Here is a 14559-nt window from a genome sequence, read left to right on the forward strand (position 1 = left end):
CGGGAGGTGGGGTCGGGGTGGGAGGGATTCTCGCTCTTTCGCGGCTCCTCAAAGGGACCCTGGCTCTCGAAGAGAGGGGCCTCCCGGGGGAGCCCCCCACCCCGGAGGGCTGCCCTAGGAGGTTCCCTTTGGAGGCGCGGCTGATGGCCGGGGGCCCGGCCCACGTGGGGCGTGCGTATCGGGTCAGTGTCCCCAGCACCTCACCCCGCAAGCACGAGAACCACGAACCCCCGAGGGCCAGGAAGGAGGGGCGTGGCCTGCGCTGGGGGCGGGGCTGTGCGGTGACGTCACCGCCCCGCCCGCCCGGCGGGTTTCCTCCCCCGGCGCGCGGCGTCCCGGCGGAGTCCGCGCTGGGAGGCGGAGGTGTGCGCTCCTCGCTCGGAGGTCGGCCGCGCGTGCCAGGTGAGCCTCGGCGGGAGCCCTGCGTGGGGTCTGGGAGGAGGGCCCAGGCTGGGGGGACTCCCTCCTCGGAGAGAGGGGCCCTGATCACAGCAGGCCGGTCACAGGGACGGAGCTGCGTGGGTCTGGGGAGGTGCTGGGTGCTCCCCAAACTCCTACCGTGTCTCCTGGTTCTGGTCCTGAAAGCATGGGCTTTGGAGGGTGGGGAGTGAAAGAGGAAGGAAAGAGCAGGCTTACAAACATCTCAGCCACACGTGTGTTTATTGTTTGTACGTGATAGCTCTTCTTCGTTGTAGAAGTTACAGGCGCCCACTGACTAGTGGGCAAATGGAGAAAAGTAGGAAAGAGAGCATCCGGGTCCTAACACACAGAAAGGCCCGCTGTGGGTGTCGGGTGTATGTCAGTCTTTCCTCTGCACAACCCTTTTGGTATAAATCGATTATACTTTATTTACAAGTTTTGGGTCTTGCTTTTCCCCTCGGACTATGGTGTCATAAGCATTTTCTCGTGTTGTTCTTAGTCACTTGTGTGTGTGTAATTATTATTTTTAATGGCTGCCTAATGTTAATTTGAGGGGTGGGTACCACTCTAAACACTTGGAGGAAGGATTCGGGGTGAAGACAGGGAGGCGTCATAGGAAACACACGGGCTCCGGGTCACACCGGGCCCTGCCTCCGACCGCGGGATCTGGGAGAGACCTCTGCCCTCTGAGCCTCGGTGTCACAGCTGGGAAACGGCCACATGCAGCTACTGCCCAGGTGTGGTGAGGGTTACACGAGCTGATTTATATAGAAAGTCCTCCCGTGCCCCCCACGATTCTGGCAGAAAAAGGATCCACATGTTTGTGATCTCTGTCTTCTCACGGTCTGTTCTGGGTTCGGGTCCCCTTCAGCAGACACCCTCCACCCAGGCAGGGCCAGGCCCCCAGCTCTGCTCCCTATGGCTGGATTATCGCTGGATTAGTGATAATTGCATCTGCATCCAGGCGCCGGGCTCTGGGCTACGGCTTTAGGTACATTATCTCTTTTAATCTCCTGTGGTGGGTGTTAGCGCCACGCCCGTTTCTAAGGTGAAACTGAGGTTTCGGAAGGTCCTACAAACTCCCAGCCACAGGGCCCAGAAGTAGCCGAGGGAGGATTTGAACCCAGCAGGTTGAAGCAGTTCTCTCTGCTTCTAAACGAGAACTCCCTGCAGGGATCCTCAAACGCTAATGCGAACTTCAGCGGCACCCTGTCTGGCAAGCGTCTTTCTGAGCGTGCATTTTGTAATCACGTGTATATATTTGTTATTGCGTAGGTGTGGATGTTTTGCTGTGCTAATATGTGAGTTATAAAACATACATCAAAATGGAATTTTCGGAAGGCTAAGATTAACAACTAAATAAGAATATAAATTCTGGTCCCCCCCCCCCCCCCCCCCCCACACACACACACATACCCCGGGATCCCTTAGGCAACTTCCTGGGCACAGGTGTCTGCTTTGGAGACATCTCTGTCAGGGACTCCAGAATCCCTCGGATGCTTGCAGCGTGAGCGAGCAGACGCAGAGTCCTGAGGTCCAGGGGACCACGGAGTGGGGGCCTCAGATCCCCGAGCGGGTCCCAGTTGGCACACACTGAGGAAGACCAAGGCAGCCTGGGGCACAGTGCCCAAGGCGGGGAGCGGCTCCGGGGGGTCTGGAAGGGTGAACTGGAGTCCTCAGAGCCTTTGTGAACATTAGGTCAGGTTCTCTTAAACTCGCTCAGGCTCCGGCTTCCAACAGGTAAAGCAGGTGGGTGATCTCCAGCTCGGAGGATTGTTGTAGAATTGAACGAGACCCCAGTGCCTGGGGCGGCGCCTGGCACACTGTCCGGTAAACGCTGGTTTGCTCGTTCTCTCCCTCTTCCCTTCCCCGTGAAAACACAAGCTGTTCTGAGCAAAACCAGTGCATCGGCCCCATATTCAGGTGCTAGAGATGGAGACCTGCTGCCCCCTCCTTCCTCTTCAGCCTCCTCTCCCCGCCGCTCAGGGTCCCATTCGACTGCTCTCCCCAGAGTGGCCCCTCACCCCCAAATGTCTGAGGTTCCTACCATAGAGTGTCCACTCAGGCTGTTCCTCCCCAGCCTTCCACCCTCCAAATCTGCCCAGCTTCAAGCCCCGCCTCCTCCTGCCCTCCCCAGGGGCAACTCCCAAATTTCTCTCTAGCAGGGGCTTGGGGGCCCGGCCGGTGTGGTTCAGTGGTTGAGCATCGACCTATGACCCAAGAGGTCTTGGTTCAATTCTGGTCAGGGCACATGCCCAGGTTATAGGATTGATTCCCAGTGGGAGGGGCGGGGGGGCATGCAGGAAGCAGCTGATCCATGATTCTCTCTCATCATTGATATTTCCATTTCTCTCTCCCTCTCCCTTCCTCTCTGAACTCAATAAAAGAAATTTTAAAAATAAGATAATATATTATTATCTTATAATAATAAGGGACCTGTCCGGATCGTGTATTTGTGTAGTGCTTCATGTAAGGTTTAAGAAGACCTTGGTTAGCCCAGCCAGCATGGCTCAGTGGTTGAGCGTCAACCTATGAACCAGGAGGTTACGGTTCGATTCCTGGTCAGGGCAGATACCCAGGTTGCAGGCTTGATTCCCCAGAATGGGGTGTGCCGATCAATGATTCTCTCTCATCATTGATATTTCTATCTCTCTCTCCCTCTCCTTCCTCTCTGAAATCAATAATGTATTTTAAAAAAAGAAGACCCTGGTTATGCACCTCATGGAAAACCCTGGGGGAGGGGGAGAGGGTTGGCTTGCCCCAGGTTCCGTGGGTCTGTGTGTGGCACTCACTGCCTGGCATGGTCTCTTTAGCATCGCTAGTCCATCTCTGTGTGTGTGTGCGCATGCTCAGCTTCCCCCGTGGCTCCTCACCTCCTGGCAGGCAGGGCCCTGGGGGACCGCTCAGGCCCCTAAGGAGCTGGCATCAGGAGATGTTTGTGGACAGACACGTGATGCGGCGAGGAGGTGATGAATTGCCCCAGCTGGGCTGCGTTGAGAAGTGTTGTGGGAATTGGGATTATTAGCCGTGGCAATCGCCTTAATTCCGGGGCCTAGCTAATGAGTGGTTGTGTCCTGGGAATGGCATTCCTCGAATTCCCACAGGATGGAAGGAGCGAGTTTTAGAGAGAGTTGGCAGTGGTATAAACAGGGAGGTTGTGCCCAGCGGGGGGCCCACGGTGAGACCCAGTGGTGGGGTGGGGAGGAGCCACAGGCCTGTCCCTGAGGGACTGAAAGTGCCAAGCCCTGACCCCACCCGCCTGGTCACACACCGGAGGCAGAATTCGTTAATTGCACAATTATTCTGGGGCACCCATTACCAATTGGACACCCACAGGAGCACTTACAGGAGGGTTTCTTTCTCTTGGAGCTTATGAAGGGCATGAAAATGAAAAAACAAACAAACCAACAACCCACAAATTAATGTTTTCAGCCCATAATAAGTGCCATAAAGAAAATAGGGCAGGCGAACCCAGCAACAGGGAGCAGAGGGGCAGGGGGCCCACTTAAGATTGTGTGGTCAGCTCTGGCCTGTGGAGCTCAGTGGTTGGAGCATCGGCCCACACACTAAAGAGTCATGGGTTTGATTCCCCATCAAGGGCACATACCTCTGTTGCAGGTTCAATCCTGGCCCTGGTCAGGGCGGGTGTGGGAGGCAACCACTTGGTGTTTCCCTCCCTCCCTCCTTCCCTCCTTCCTTCCCTCCCATTCCCTCTAATCCTTCCACTCTCTCTAAAAAAAAATCAATGGGAAAAATATCCTCTGGTGAGGATTAACTAAAAAAATGAAAAGATTACGTGGTCCGCCCTCGTCCGGTAACTTGGTTAGAGCATCATCCCTGACACCACAGGGTTGTGGGTTTGATCCCCAGACAGGGCTCATACAAGAATCAACCAATGAATTCATAGATAGGTGGGACAACAAACTTCCATCTCTCTCTCTCTCTTCTATCTCTCTCCCTCTCTCCCTTTCTCTCAAAATAAAGGAAGGAAGGAAGGAAGGAAAGAAGGAAGGAAGGAAGAAAGAAAAGAAGATTGTGTGGTCAGGGAAGGCCTCTGTGATGAGGTGACTTTTGAGTTGTGACTTGAACCATGAGGGTCGGCTTGCCACCCTTGGTGCCTCCGCTGCCCCAGGTCACGTGGGTCTGTGTGTGGCACTCACTGTGTGTGGCCTCTGAAGAACTGAGGGGAGGTCATTCCAGGCACAAGGAGCAGCAAGTGCAAAGGCCCTGGGGTATGATGAAGTGGGAGAAGGCTGGGAGGAAGCCAGGTTCGAGATGAGGTCTGAGAGGCAGGTGGGAGAGAACATGGACTTCACTCTGAGGCCAGAGGGAGCCGTGGGGTGTGATCTCACCGAACAGCAGACCTCTGTGGTATCCAAGTGAAAGATACACACATGAGAGGTGTCTGGTTCGAAATACAGCCGGGAGGCCGAGCGGATGGGAAGTGCACATGTTCTGAATATGGGGGTGAGCGGGGGGGGGGGGGGGGGCGGGGGGGAGGACCCTTTGCCACTGAGCCCAGATGTGTGTGATCTCCGGATCTTTCTCAACAGAGCACCCCAGATGTGGAACGTATAGGCCTTCCCCGGCCAGTGCAGCCCTTAGTTTACAGACAGGGAGACTGACGGAAGAGCTGTGGAGGGCTCCTTGTCCAGCCCCCCAAAGCGGGCTGTGGTTCTCCTAGTTCCCTCGGAAATGCGGTGGCTGAGCTGGCGCTCCTCTGGCCCCGGTCCAGGCCTCCCTCTCCCCTGCCCTGCCGCGTCTCTGCTGAAGATGGAGGACGAGGGAGCACCACTGCTGGGCGATGGCCTTGCAGGCAGAGGTGGGGGACGTCGTGGAAGGGCCTGGGGGCACAGAGCTGAGGCCTCGCTGGGCAAGGAGGGTGCACAGGGCAGCATCTTCAGGCTGGCAGGTCTGGGAGCACCTGTCCGAGCGGAGCCGGTGAGAAGAGGAAGAGGGAAGACCCCAGAGAAATGTCTGCGGGGCCTCCTAGAGCCAAGACCACGGGGAAAAGCAGAGGGTGGGCAAGGCCAGTGGCTCCCCCGGCCACATAGGTCTGTATGCCTTCACCCCACCCACCTCGAAGGGGCTGGGGGGGGGCCCTCCAGGGGCGGGGAAAGCGGGAAAGGAAGAAGCTGGAGACAAAGACTGTGATGCTAGAAGGTGGAGGGGGCGGCCCAGATGTCACCCGTCTGCTCCTCAGAATAGGGATAGTGTCAACTTCTTGCTCTTGCTCCGGCTTCTTCCGGGACACGTAGTTTTGTGGATGGTCATCTGTATTAGCCCCATTTACAAATGAGGCTCTGAGAGTTTCAGGAACGTTCCTAAGGTCACACAGTTAAACGTGGCAGCATTTGAAGGCAGCGTCTTTAAATGCACACACACACGCACACACACACACACACATACACGTAGCCCTGCCCACGAATCTGTGCGCCAGTAGCTCTCTGCGGGGCCTGGCTGCTCCGTGCTCGCAGCCCAGAGGCCCATCTGCGGCTGGGCGCGGAATGCATTCCGCCAGGCTGCTCACGCTGCCCTGCCTCAGTGGCCACCACCCCCTGGGACTGGGGGACTCTGGCGGGGCTGAGAAGACTGGGCGCCATCATCTTTGTGATGGAGTGATGGCTAATTTGCATATTACCCTTTTATTTATTAGGACCTTTCTTGATTTCAGAGAGAAAGGGAGAGAGAAAGAGAAACAGCAATGATGAGAATCATTGATCGGCTGCCTCCTGATTGAGCTCGCAACCTGGGCACATGCCCCCGACCGGAATCGAACCCGGAACTCTTCCTTCCGCAGGCCAACGCTCTATCCACTGAGCCAAGCCAGCTAGGGCTGAAGGCAGCTTTTTTTTTTTTTTTTTAATATATTTTATTGATTTTTTTACAGAGAGGAAGGGAGAGGGATAGAGAGTTAGAAACATCATATGAGAGAGAAACATTAGTCAGCTGCCTCCTACACACCCCCCACTGGGGATGTGCCCGCAACCAAGGTACATGCCCTTGACCGGAATCGAACCTGGGACCCTTCAGTCCGTAGGCCGACACTCTATCCACTGAGCCAAACTGGTCAGGGCGATTTTTTTTTTTTTAAAGAGAGGGTGGGCCCTAGCTGGTTTTGCTCAGTGGATAGAGCGTCGGCCTGATGACTCAAGGGTCCCAGGTTGGATTCCGGTCAAGGGCATGTACCTTGGTTGCGGGCACATCCCCAGTGGGGTGTGTGCAGTAGGTGGCTGATTGATGTTTCTCTGTCATCCGATGTTTCTACCTCTCTATCCCTCTCCCTTCCTCTCTGTAAAAAAATCAATAAAATATATTAAAAAAAAACCACATAAAATAAAGAGAGGGTGGAAGGGAGAGGGAGAGACAGAGAGAAACATCGATTGGTTGCCTCCTGGATGCACCCTGACCAGGACCAGAGAACCTGCAACCAAGTTACATGTTCCTGACCGGAATCGAACCTGGGACCCTTCAGTCCACGGGCCGATGCTCTACCCACTGAGCCAACCAGCCAGGGCAAGAATCGGGTGTACATTTCAGATGGTAAAGGTGCTGAAGGACTGCCACTCCTGGCCCCATGCAGAGCAGCCGAACCCCAGGGTGGGGCCCACAGGGAGCTGGGGTTTCACTGGCACCTCTGGCTCCAGGCCTGCTTGCCTCGTCTGGGTGGTGGGTGGGTGTGCAGGGTGGGGACCAGGGGGACTCAAGCTGGCTACACCCCTGAGTGGATTGCCAGAGGAATCACTGAGAATCCCTTCTGGAGAGGAGCCAGGCCCGGAGGCTGCTGGAGCTCAGTAAGGGAGGTGTCTTTGTCTTTGGAGCCGTGTTAATTCCTCAGCTGGCTTTTGTGTCTCCTTAGAGCGGAGCTGCAAAGCTCTTGGGAAGGATCTTTGGTCTTTGAGGGAAGTAGGAAGGAGGATGACTTGGGTCCACAACACAGCTAATTAGGGGAGGAGTTTGGGGAGGCTTTAAACATTTTTTTAAATTGATTTTTGAGAGAGAGAGAGAGAGAGAGAGAGAGAGAGAGAGAGAGAAACATCTTTGCGAATCAAACCGAACCTGCAACCTAGGTATGTGCCCTGACCACCGGGATTCAAACCCAGGAGCTCCCGGTGCACAGGACTAGGCACCAACCACTGAGCCACACCGGCCAGGGCGAGGAGCTTTTTCCAAGGGAGACAGTGGGTGGGGACCGCAGGAGAGAGAGGAGGAGCAGGCCTTTGAAGGGAGGAGTGAGTCTTAAGACTGGTTGGCCCAGGGAACCCGCCAGGATCTTCAACCCAGATGGTGGTGGTGGTTCCGAGTTCTGGAACGGGGAGGGGAGCATGTGACATGATAGGGAGCAGCCGCTGGTGGTTGATGTGCGCCCGTAGGCAAGCACTCTGGGAGCCTCAGGTTCCCTCTCCTTAAAGAACAGAGAAGGATTTAATCTGTTGTCTGAGGGGATTGCGTGAGATAACCTCCTCTCCCTGTGCCAGGGGCTGGGCATCAGTAGGTGCTGGGGAAGGGCTAGTCCCGTCCAGACAGGGAGGGCCGGTCACTGGGAGGCAGGACCCAGGCGGGAGGTTGGGGTGGTGAGGATGGGGGTGCTCTCCACCTCGGCTCAGCGTGGCAGGGTCTCTCTGCTTAGGGCCCCAGCCTGGGCACCCTGACGCTGGAAATGGAGGCCCAGGAGTCCGTGTCAATGAGACTGGGATGAAAACAGGCGGCAACGGACAGGGCCACACTGGGGACCTCCAGGGGACGAAGGGAGTCGAGAATGTGGGTTAAGCAAGCTGCTGTGAGGAAACAAGGTGGGACCCGTGGGCTGTCACCAAGGAAGGCGGCTGCTGCCCAGGCCAGCCGAGTGTGGCCAGGACCCTGGGCGTTTGGACCCAGAGTTGCCTGTTCTCCCAGAGCTTCGAGAAAAGTAGGGAATAGGGACTTGTCATATGAAATCTTCCCATTTTAAAACATTGGGAATCAATGAACGAAATGAAAGAAATAACCAAAACCACCAGGCAGGCCGAGCAAAACCCACTCCCTTGGCTGGTGACACCTGTGTCCCACCCCCAACCCCTTCCGCCCCCTGTTCTGGCAAAGGTGGCTCTGAGCGCGGGTCCCAGTTGCCTGCTGCAGACCTCTCCTGGGAGGCTCGTCCTCACTCTCCTGCTCTTGGAAATGAGCTCATCATAGATTCAGCTCCCAGGGACCATGGGGAGAACAGAGCCATCCTGCCGCGCTGTGTGGTCCCGGGCAAAACCCTGCCCCTCTCTGGGCCAGCTTCCTGTTCCACACAGACGGCCTGGTCTGTGGGATTCCCACAAGCCTGGACAGCGTGTGACTAAATCCCTCGGGCTCTGAGGATGCAGTTATTACGGAAGTGACTCTTCCCAGGAGCCACGCTTCCGGGATGGGGTGCTGTGCAGTCTGCGTGTTGTGTGTCGGCCACAGTTGTGCGTGTGAGTGGATGTGTCATCACGTGGAGCTTTGCGTGGCCCGATGTAAACACCATTATTTTAATGACTCTGCCCTGGAACCTTTCATGGCTACTCTGGAAGCCAGCAGGAAGCCTAAATAATTCTCCCAGCGCCCCGGGGAGGGAGGGGTGCTTCCCGATTTGCAGATATGGAAGCCTAAGCCCAGAACACAGGACTCCGACTCAAGTGCTGGTTAAAGGCAGTGTGTGGGGTCCCTGCTGAAATGAACGGGGAAAGGAATGTGCTGTGCCCATCACCGTTTGAGCTGCAGGGAGAGGGCAGAGGGAGAAGAAAAAGGTCCTTGCTTTTGATTTTTTCTTGGGGGGGGGGGGGGGGGAAGAGTAGCTGAGCCCTGGCTCCCTCTCCGGACCTTTAGTCAGAATCCTTCCATCTCTCTCTCTTTTTTAAAATATGTTTTTATTGATTTCAGAGAGGAAGGGAGAGGGAGATAGAAACATCAATGATGAGAGGGAATCATTGATGGGCTGCCTCCTGCATCCCCCCTAACTGGGGATCCAGCCCACAACCCAGGCATGTGCCCTGACTGGGAATCGAACTGTGATCTCCTGGTTCATAGGTCGAGGCTCAACCACTGAGCAACACCGGCCCCACTTGTCCTGTCAAATCTTCCTCCCCAGAATCAATCGGGCCTGTGGTCTCTGCAGCACCCAGAGCCGGAAGTCGAGTGAACCCCAACTCTCTAAACATTCTCCTTTTGCAGTGAAGTGTGAACCCACGGGCCTGCGGAGGGGCCTGTTATGCTGTAAGAGAGAGCGCCCAGCGGGGGGCCGGGAGGGGTAAGACGATTTGGGTCTAGAACACCCCAGCTTTTTGTGCGCCCTCCTCCTCCCCACCCCACCCCACCCCACCTCGTTTTTTTGGGGGAGGTCAGTGCCTGTGTGTGCTCCCCGGCCCCACCCGGGAGACCTCGTTCCTGCAAGGCGCTCCTCGCGTGGTTGGGGGGCCGTGCTTTCCCGCCGTGGCCCCCCAGCGTCCCCGGGAGCGGAGGGCGCGGGCCCTTTAAATCCTCCGGGGCGGCGGCGAGCCGGGGATGACATCAGCGGGCGGGCCCGGGCTCAATGGGAGCCGGCGGGCGCGCGCGAGGCGGGAGCGCGAGCCGGCGGCGGGGGCGGCGGGCTGGAGCGCCCGGAGGAGGAGGCGGCGGCGGCGGCGAGAGCCCGAGCCTGAGCCCGGCCAGGGCGAGCGGAGCAGGCGGCGGGGCGGAGAGCCGGCGGCCGGGCTGCCCCGCGAATCCTCCCGCATCCGGCCCGGCGGGCCGCTCCCGCTCGCGGCAGCCCCCCGAGCAGCGGCCCGGCACCGGCGCCTTCCCGGCGGGGTAAATATTGGGGGACCTGGGGCTCGCGGAGGGGCGCAAACCCGGGGGGAAACGGGGCTCCCTCCGCCTCTTTGTTTTTGCGCGAGAGGGAGGGGAGGGCGACACCCGCGCGCTGCACTCGGGAACCGGGGGGAGGGGGCAGCCGGGCGCCGCCCGCTCGGCCCGCGAGGACAAAGGCGCCGCTGAGGCCGAGAGGAGGAGGAGGAGGGTGACTATTATTTTGCTGGCTCGTGGGGGGATGGGGGAGAGGCCCCCCAGTCCAGCCCGCTTCCCCCTCCCCCAGATTGGACCCTTTAAGGTCGCAGCCACCCCTCAGCGGCCACCCCAGGCTGTGATTTGGGGACACTGAGGGAGGGGGTCCGGGTCCGGGGTGCTGGGGGCACCCGATACTGTTCATTCGAGCTTCTCCGTCAAACCCTGGGCTTCTGTCTGTTTCGCCGGACAATCAGCAGCGCCTCCCCTGGCTCGGTGCTTCGGACCTGGGGGGTCAGCTAGGCTGCTCCCGGAGGTGAGATGGGGCGCCTGGGGGCCCCGAGATTGAGGGGGTGTATAGTCACCCAGCCACCGAGTCTGTGTTCCTTTGTGGAGAGAAAGAAAGGGGTGGGGGTTATTTATCAGCTCGGATTCTCCCATTTCTGCCTGGGAGAAGCCCATGTTTTGCAAGTCTCTGTGGAACCTAAAACTCCGTGTGCGCCGGGGCGTCTCCAGAGAGAGGACTCCCAGGTCCATCACACCCAAACTCACAGTGGGGTGGGCCCCCTCCCAACTTTGCCGTAGTTTTCCTGCGTCTGTGGGCGCAGCCTCCCTCGGGGTGAAAGATCTGGGGAGAGGGGAGGGGGTCAGGGTATCTAAGTTGCACCCCCAAATGTGTTTGGGCTCTTTTGCCTTCTGTCTAGCGTGTTCCTCCAGTTTTTATTTTAATGGTCCAGAGACCAGGGCCCTGGCTGGGGGCCGGGGTGTTGGGGGGCGGACAGGGAGTTAGAAAACTGCCCGTGTGTTGTGTCGCTTGGTAGTTGTCTAATTGTAACTAGCTGAAACTCTGGAGTCTTCCTGTCTGCCTTTTTTTTTTTAATACTTCGTTTATTGCCCCCTCCCCCGCCCCCGAGGGAGAAGCAGCACAGAACTGGAGAGCCTCTCCCATTCCTGACTCAATGCTTTCTCCTCTCCTAGGGGAGGCTGGGGGGGGGGGGGGGCGGTGCTGGGACAGTCCAGGCTTGGGCTGGGGTCTGTGTGGCCAGCACAGAGCAGGGTGGATGGTTTGCACCTTCTCTTCTCCCCTTCCCCGCGGGCAGCCCGGTGAGTGGGGAGGGTTGGGGGGTCATGTGCGTATATTTATGTAAGACACCCTGACGGAGGGCAGGGTATTTATATAACCTGGCGTGGGTATTTATGTAATATAGGATGCGGGTGTATTTATGTTCCTTTTCCGAACCTGCGGCTTTCCCGGCTGCCACGCGTGGTCTCTGAATTGGCGTTGGTGGAGCACAGACGTGGGGAGGGGGGGGGGGCTGTGTGTGTAGGCCCGCACCCCCTCCCCCAGCAGGGCTCATGGTGACTGCCTGCTTTCCTTCTTTCTCGGAGTGTACACACGGGACGGACGGCGTGGATGCGCGGTGTGCGGCGTGTGGGTTTCCTGCAGATGTGGACGGAGTGTGTGAGCTGGCAGCCTGGCACCTCAGCTGGGACCGGCCGGGCGTGTGCGCAGAGGCCCGTGGTTAAGAGCCGAGTTTGGCCAGCTCTGGGGCGGAGACTGCTTCCTGTGGCCACTGGGGAAGGGCTGGTGGTGGCTCCCTGGGAGCCAGGTGCCGGCTGGATGTCTCCTGGGCAGGAGCTCTGGCACCTTGCCTCTGCCGGGGAGCGCGCAGCCCGGCCATCTGTGGGCTAGTCTCCCTTCTCCCTTCCCAGGGGCGTCTGGCTTTGGAGGAGGCTTGCTCTTGGCCCGGGGAAGGGGCAGAACCTCTGTGCCTGGCACAGCTGCCGCCCTGGCAGGAATTAAGTCCTGTTTGTGGGGGTGCGAGGCCGCCAGGTGGGGGGCAAGAACCCTGTGTTGGCGGTGAGTGAGGAGATGCACTGACGTGCTGCTGTGGGCTGGGGTGGACAGGGCACGGCCCCCTGGGCCTGCGTTCCCCGGCTGCAGACAAGGCCCCTCTTTTTTTTTTTTTTAAGAGAGGGAGGAAGGGAGGGAGAGACAAGAGACAAACATTGATGTGAGAGAGAACTTGGAAGGGAACCCACAACCCGGGCATGTGCCCTGACCGGGAATTGAACCAGCGACCTTTCAGTGTACTGGATGGTGCTCAACCAGCTGGCCACACCAGCCAGGCCGAAGGCCCCTCTTTATAGTCTTGTACGCTGGCCCTCTTGTAGACTCAGCGAGATCTTAGGGGTCCCCTACTCCTCTCCCAATTTCATTCATGGTCTACCATTTCCTCTCCCCCACAGCAGAAACCGCCTCCAGGCTGTGGGGTTTCCTCCTCCCCTGGCCAGGACCCCAAGCACTCCAGGCCAGAGCAGGGGGTGTCCACCAGGGACCCTGATGTCCCACAGGCTTGGACACCCGGGTCGGGACACCGGATGTGGACAAGCTGTGAATCAGTACCCTTCTCCCAGCTGCCCTCCCCTCCCCCACCTCCCAAGCCACAGAAGCTCAGACTGGAGGCCAAAAACCTGGCTTTGGTCCCTTCACTTGTTCAGTTGCCCTCTTGAAGGCCCTCCTGGGGGTCCCGGTCCGGAAGGAGTCCGGCCCCAACAGTCCACCCAGGGAAACGGGTGCGGAGCGGCCTGTGTGGGAGGCCCCGGTGTTGTGAGGCGGCGAGAAGGAGACCACGGAGGAAGGGTCCCTCCTGCCGGGCACACTGGAGACTGGCAAGGTCTGGCCTCTGGGCACACCAGGCCAGCTGTGGAGGCCCGGCCTCTGGTTCTTGGCACTGGAAGCCTGGGGTGGGGATGGGCCAGGACAGCTGTGATTTCTGAGCCCTAGAGGGACCGAGGAGCTTAGGGACCCCTCTGCTCAGCGTTCTTCCATCCCTGGAGGTTGGAACTTGCTGATGGTTGCCATGGCAGCACCACCTGGACGATCAGCTCCCGCATCCCCCTCCCCCTGCACCCCCTTTGTCCTTGACTTTCCTTTTAGGGTCTTGGCTCATGACTGGCCTGCCCCTGAGGGGCTCCAATTGGAGGGTCCCTGAGTGAGGGTCCCCCAAAGTTTGCTCCCGGGCCTTGTCTCCAATTCCACCTTTTGCCTGGCCCAGCTGACACCTCTGCTAAGCCGGCCTCCGCCGTTGCCCACACCTGGAGGCTCTCGGGCCACCCGACACCTGGCTGTCCTCAGGCCAGGCCAGGCCAGGCCAGATCGCCTCCCCGGGTGGTGGGAGGGAGAAGGCTGCTCTCCCAGTTCCCGGGGCTTTGCCTGCTCCGCTGAGCCCGTGTTTCTGCTTCCCTCCGCAGTGAGAGCGAACCATGGAGCTCCGTGTGGGGAATAAATACCGCCTGGGCCGGAAGATCGGGAGCGGGTCCTTCGGAGATATCTACCTGGGTGAGTGTCCCCGGCTCCAGCTCCGCGGCTCTGGGGCCCCCCAACAACTGTGGGGACGCGGAGGAGGGAAGATGCTGGGATTTGAGGCTCTGAAGTCGGAACTTGGTTCTGGGGCAGCATGTTTTAGTCACTTGTCCAGGTGGGGTTGGCAGCAGCAGGTTGGGTGAGGCAGGCTGGGCAGAGAAGGGTACTTCCAGCTCTGCTCCCCGCTGTGGGTGCCCTGGGCCTCGAGCGGGCGTGGGAAAGCCCAGGCTAGATGAGCACCTTGTCTCCTGGGAGGAGGACGTGGTGGACAGAGAGGCCTGGGCTCCTGCTGGCTCCGGCGAGGCCCCTCCCTGGGGTCCGGCCTCCGGGATTCGGCGCAGGCAGGCTTGGGAATGACGCAGGCTCCCCACTAGCCTGGGGCGGGGGGGGGGGGGGGGCGGGGGCAGGGGTCGTTGCTTTTAGGCTCCCTCTCTCCGGATGTGCTTCCTGCTGGAAGTCAGTTTGCTCTCGTTTTGTTGTTTTAAACACATCACGGACATCTGGCCCGGTCCTCGCCCAGGAGTAAGGAGGCAGAGGCGCGTGCCTTCAGAAGCCACTTCCCAGCCGCTCGAGGGGCCGGTCTGGAGTCGGGGCCCTCCTGGCAGCGGCTGTTTGCAGAGGGGGTGCTGTGTGGGTCACTGTGAACTGGAGCTGCTAGAGCAAGCGGCCAGCGCCTGTCTCCTCGCTCCGTCCGCGTCCTTGGGAAAGGAGGAGACCGGCCAGGCAGTGTGCTGGGCTCTTGGATTCAGAGCGGGGGTGAGGTGGTCCCCGCCTCTTGGGTATGA

The 14559-nt window shown here is 58.9% G+C and overlaps 1 protein-coding gene across 8 annotated transcripts in view; it reads left to right on the plus strand.

Moving 5' to 3' along the window:
* The first annotated feature begins 331 nt into the window (after nt 1-331).
* The window catches only part of CSNK1E (casein kinase 1 epsilon), a 35007-nt gene continuing 20779 nt past the window's right edge, over nt 332-14559 (plus strand). For 6 of the 8 annotated variants that reach the window (XR_013813693.1, XR_013813694.1, XM_079774609.1 and 3 more), the window contains exons 1-2: nt 9956-10215; nt 13663-13750. Coding sequence is in view for 6 of the 8 variants with exons in the window: in XM_079774609.1 (XP_079630735.1) it covers nt 13675-13750 (76 nt within the window). In the remaining 2 variants the exon portion in view is untranslated. Of the gene's footprint in view, nt 403-9955; nt 10216-13662; nt 13751-14559 lie in introns of those variants that run through there. The other 2 variants (XM_079774607.1, XM_079774610.1) reach the window with 2 other exon arrangements.

The sequence above is a fragment of the Cnephaeus nilssonii genome (assembly GCF_951640355.1).
Source record: "Cnephaeus nilssonii genome assembly, chromosome: 6".
Taxonomy (NCBI): domain Eukaryota; kingdom Metazoa; phylum Chordata; class Mammalia; order Chiroptera; family Vespertilionidae; genus Cnephaeus; species Cnephaeus nilssonii.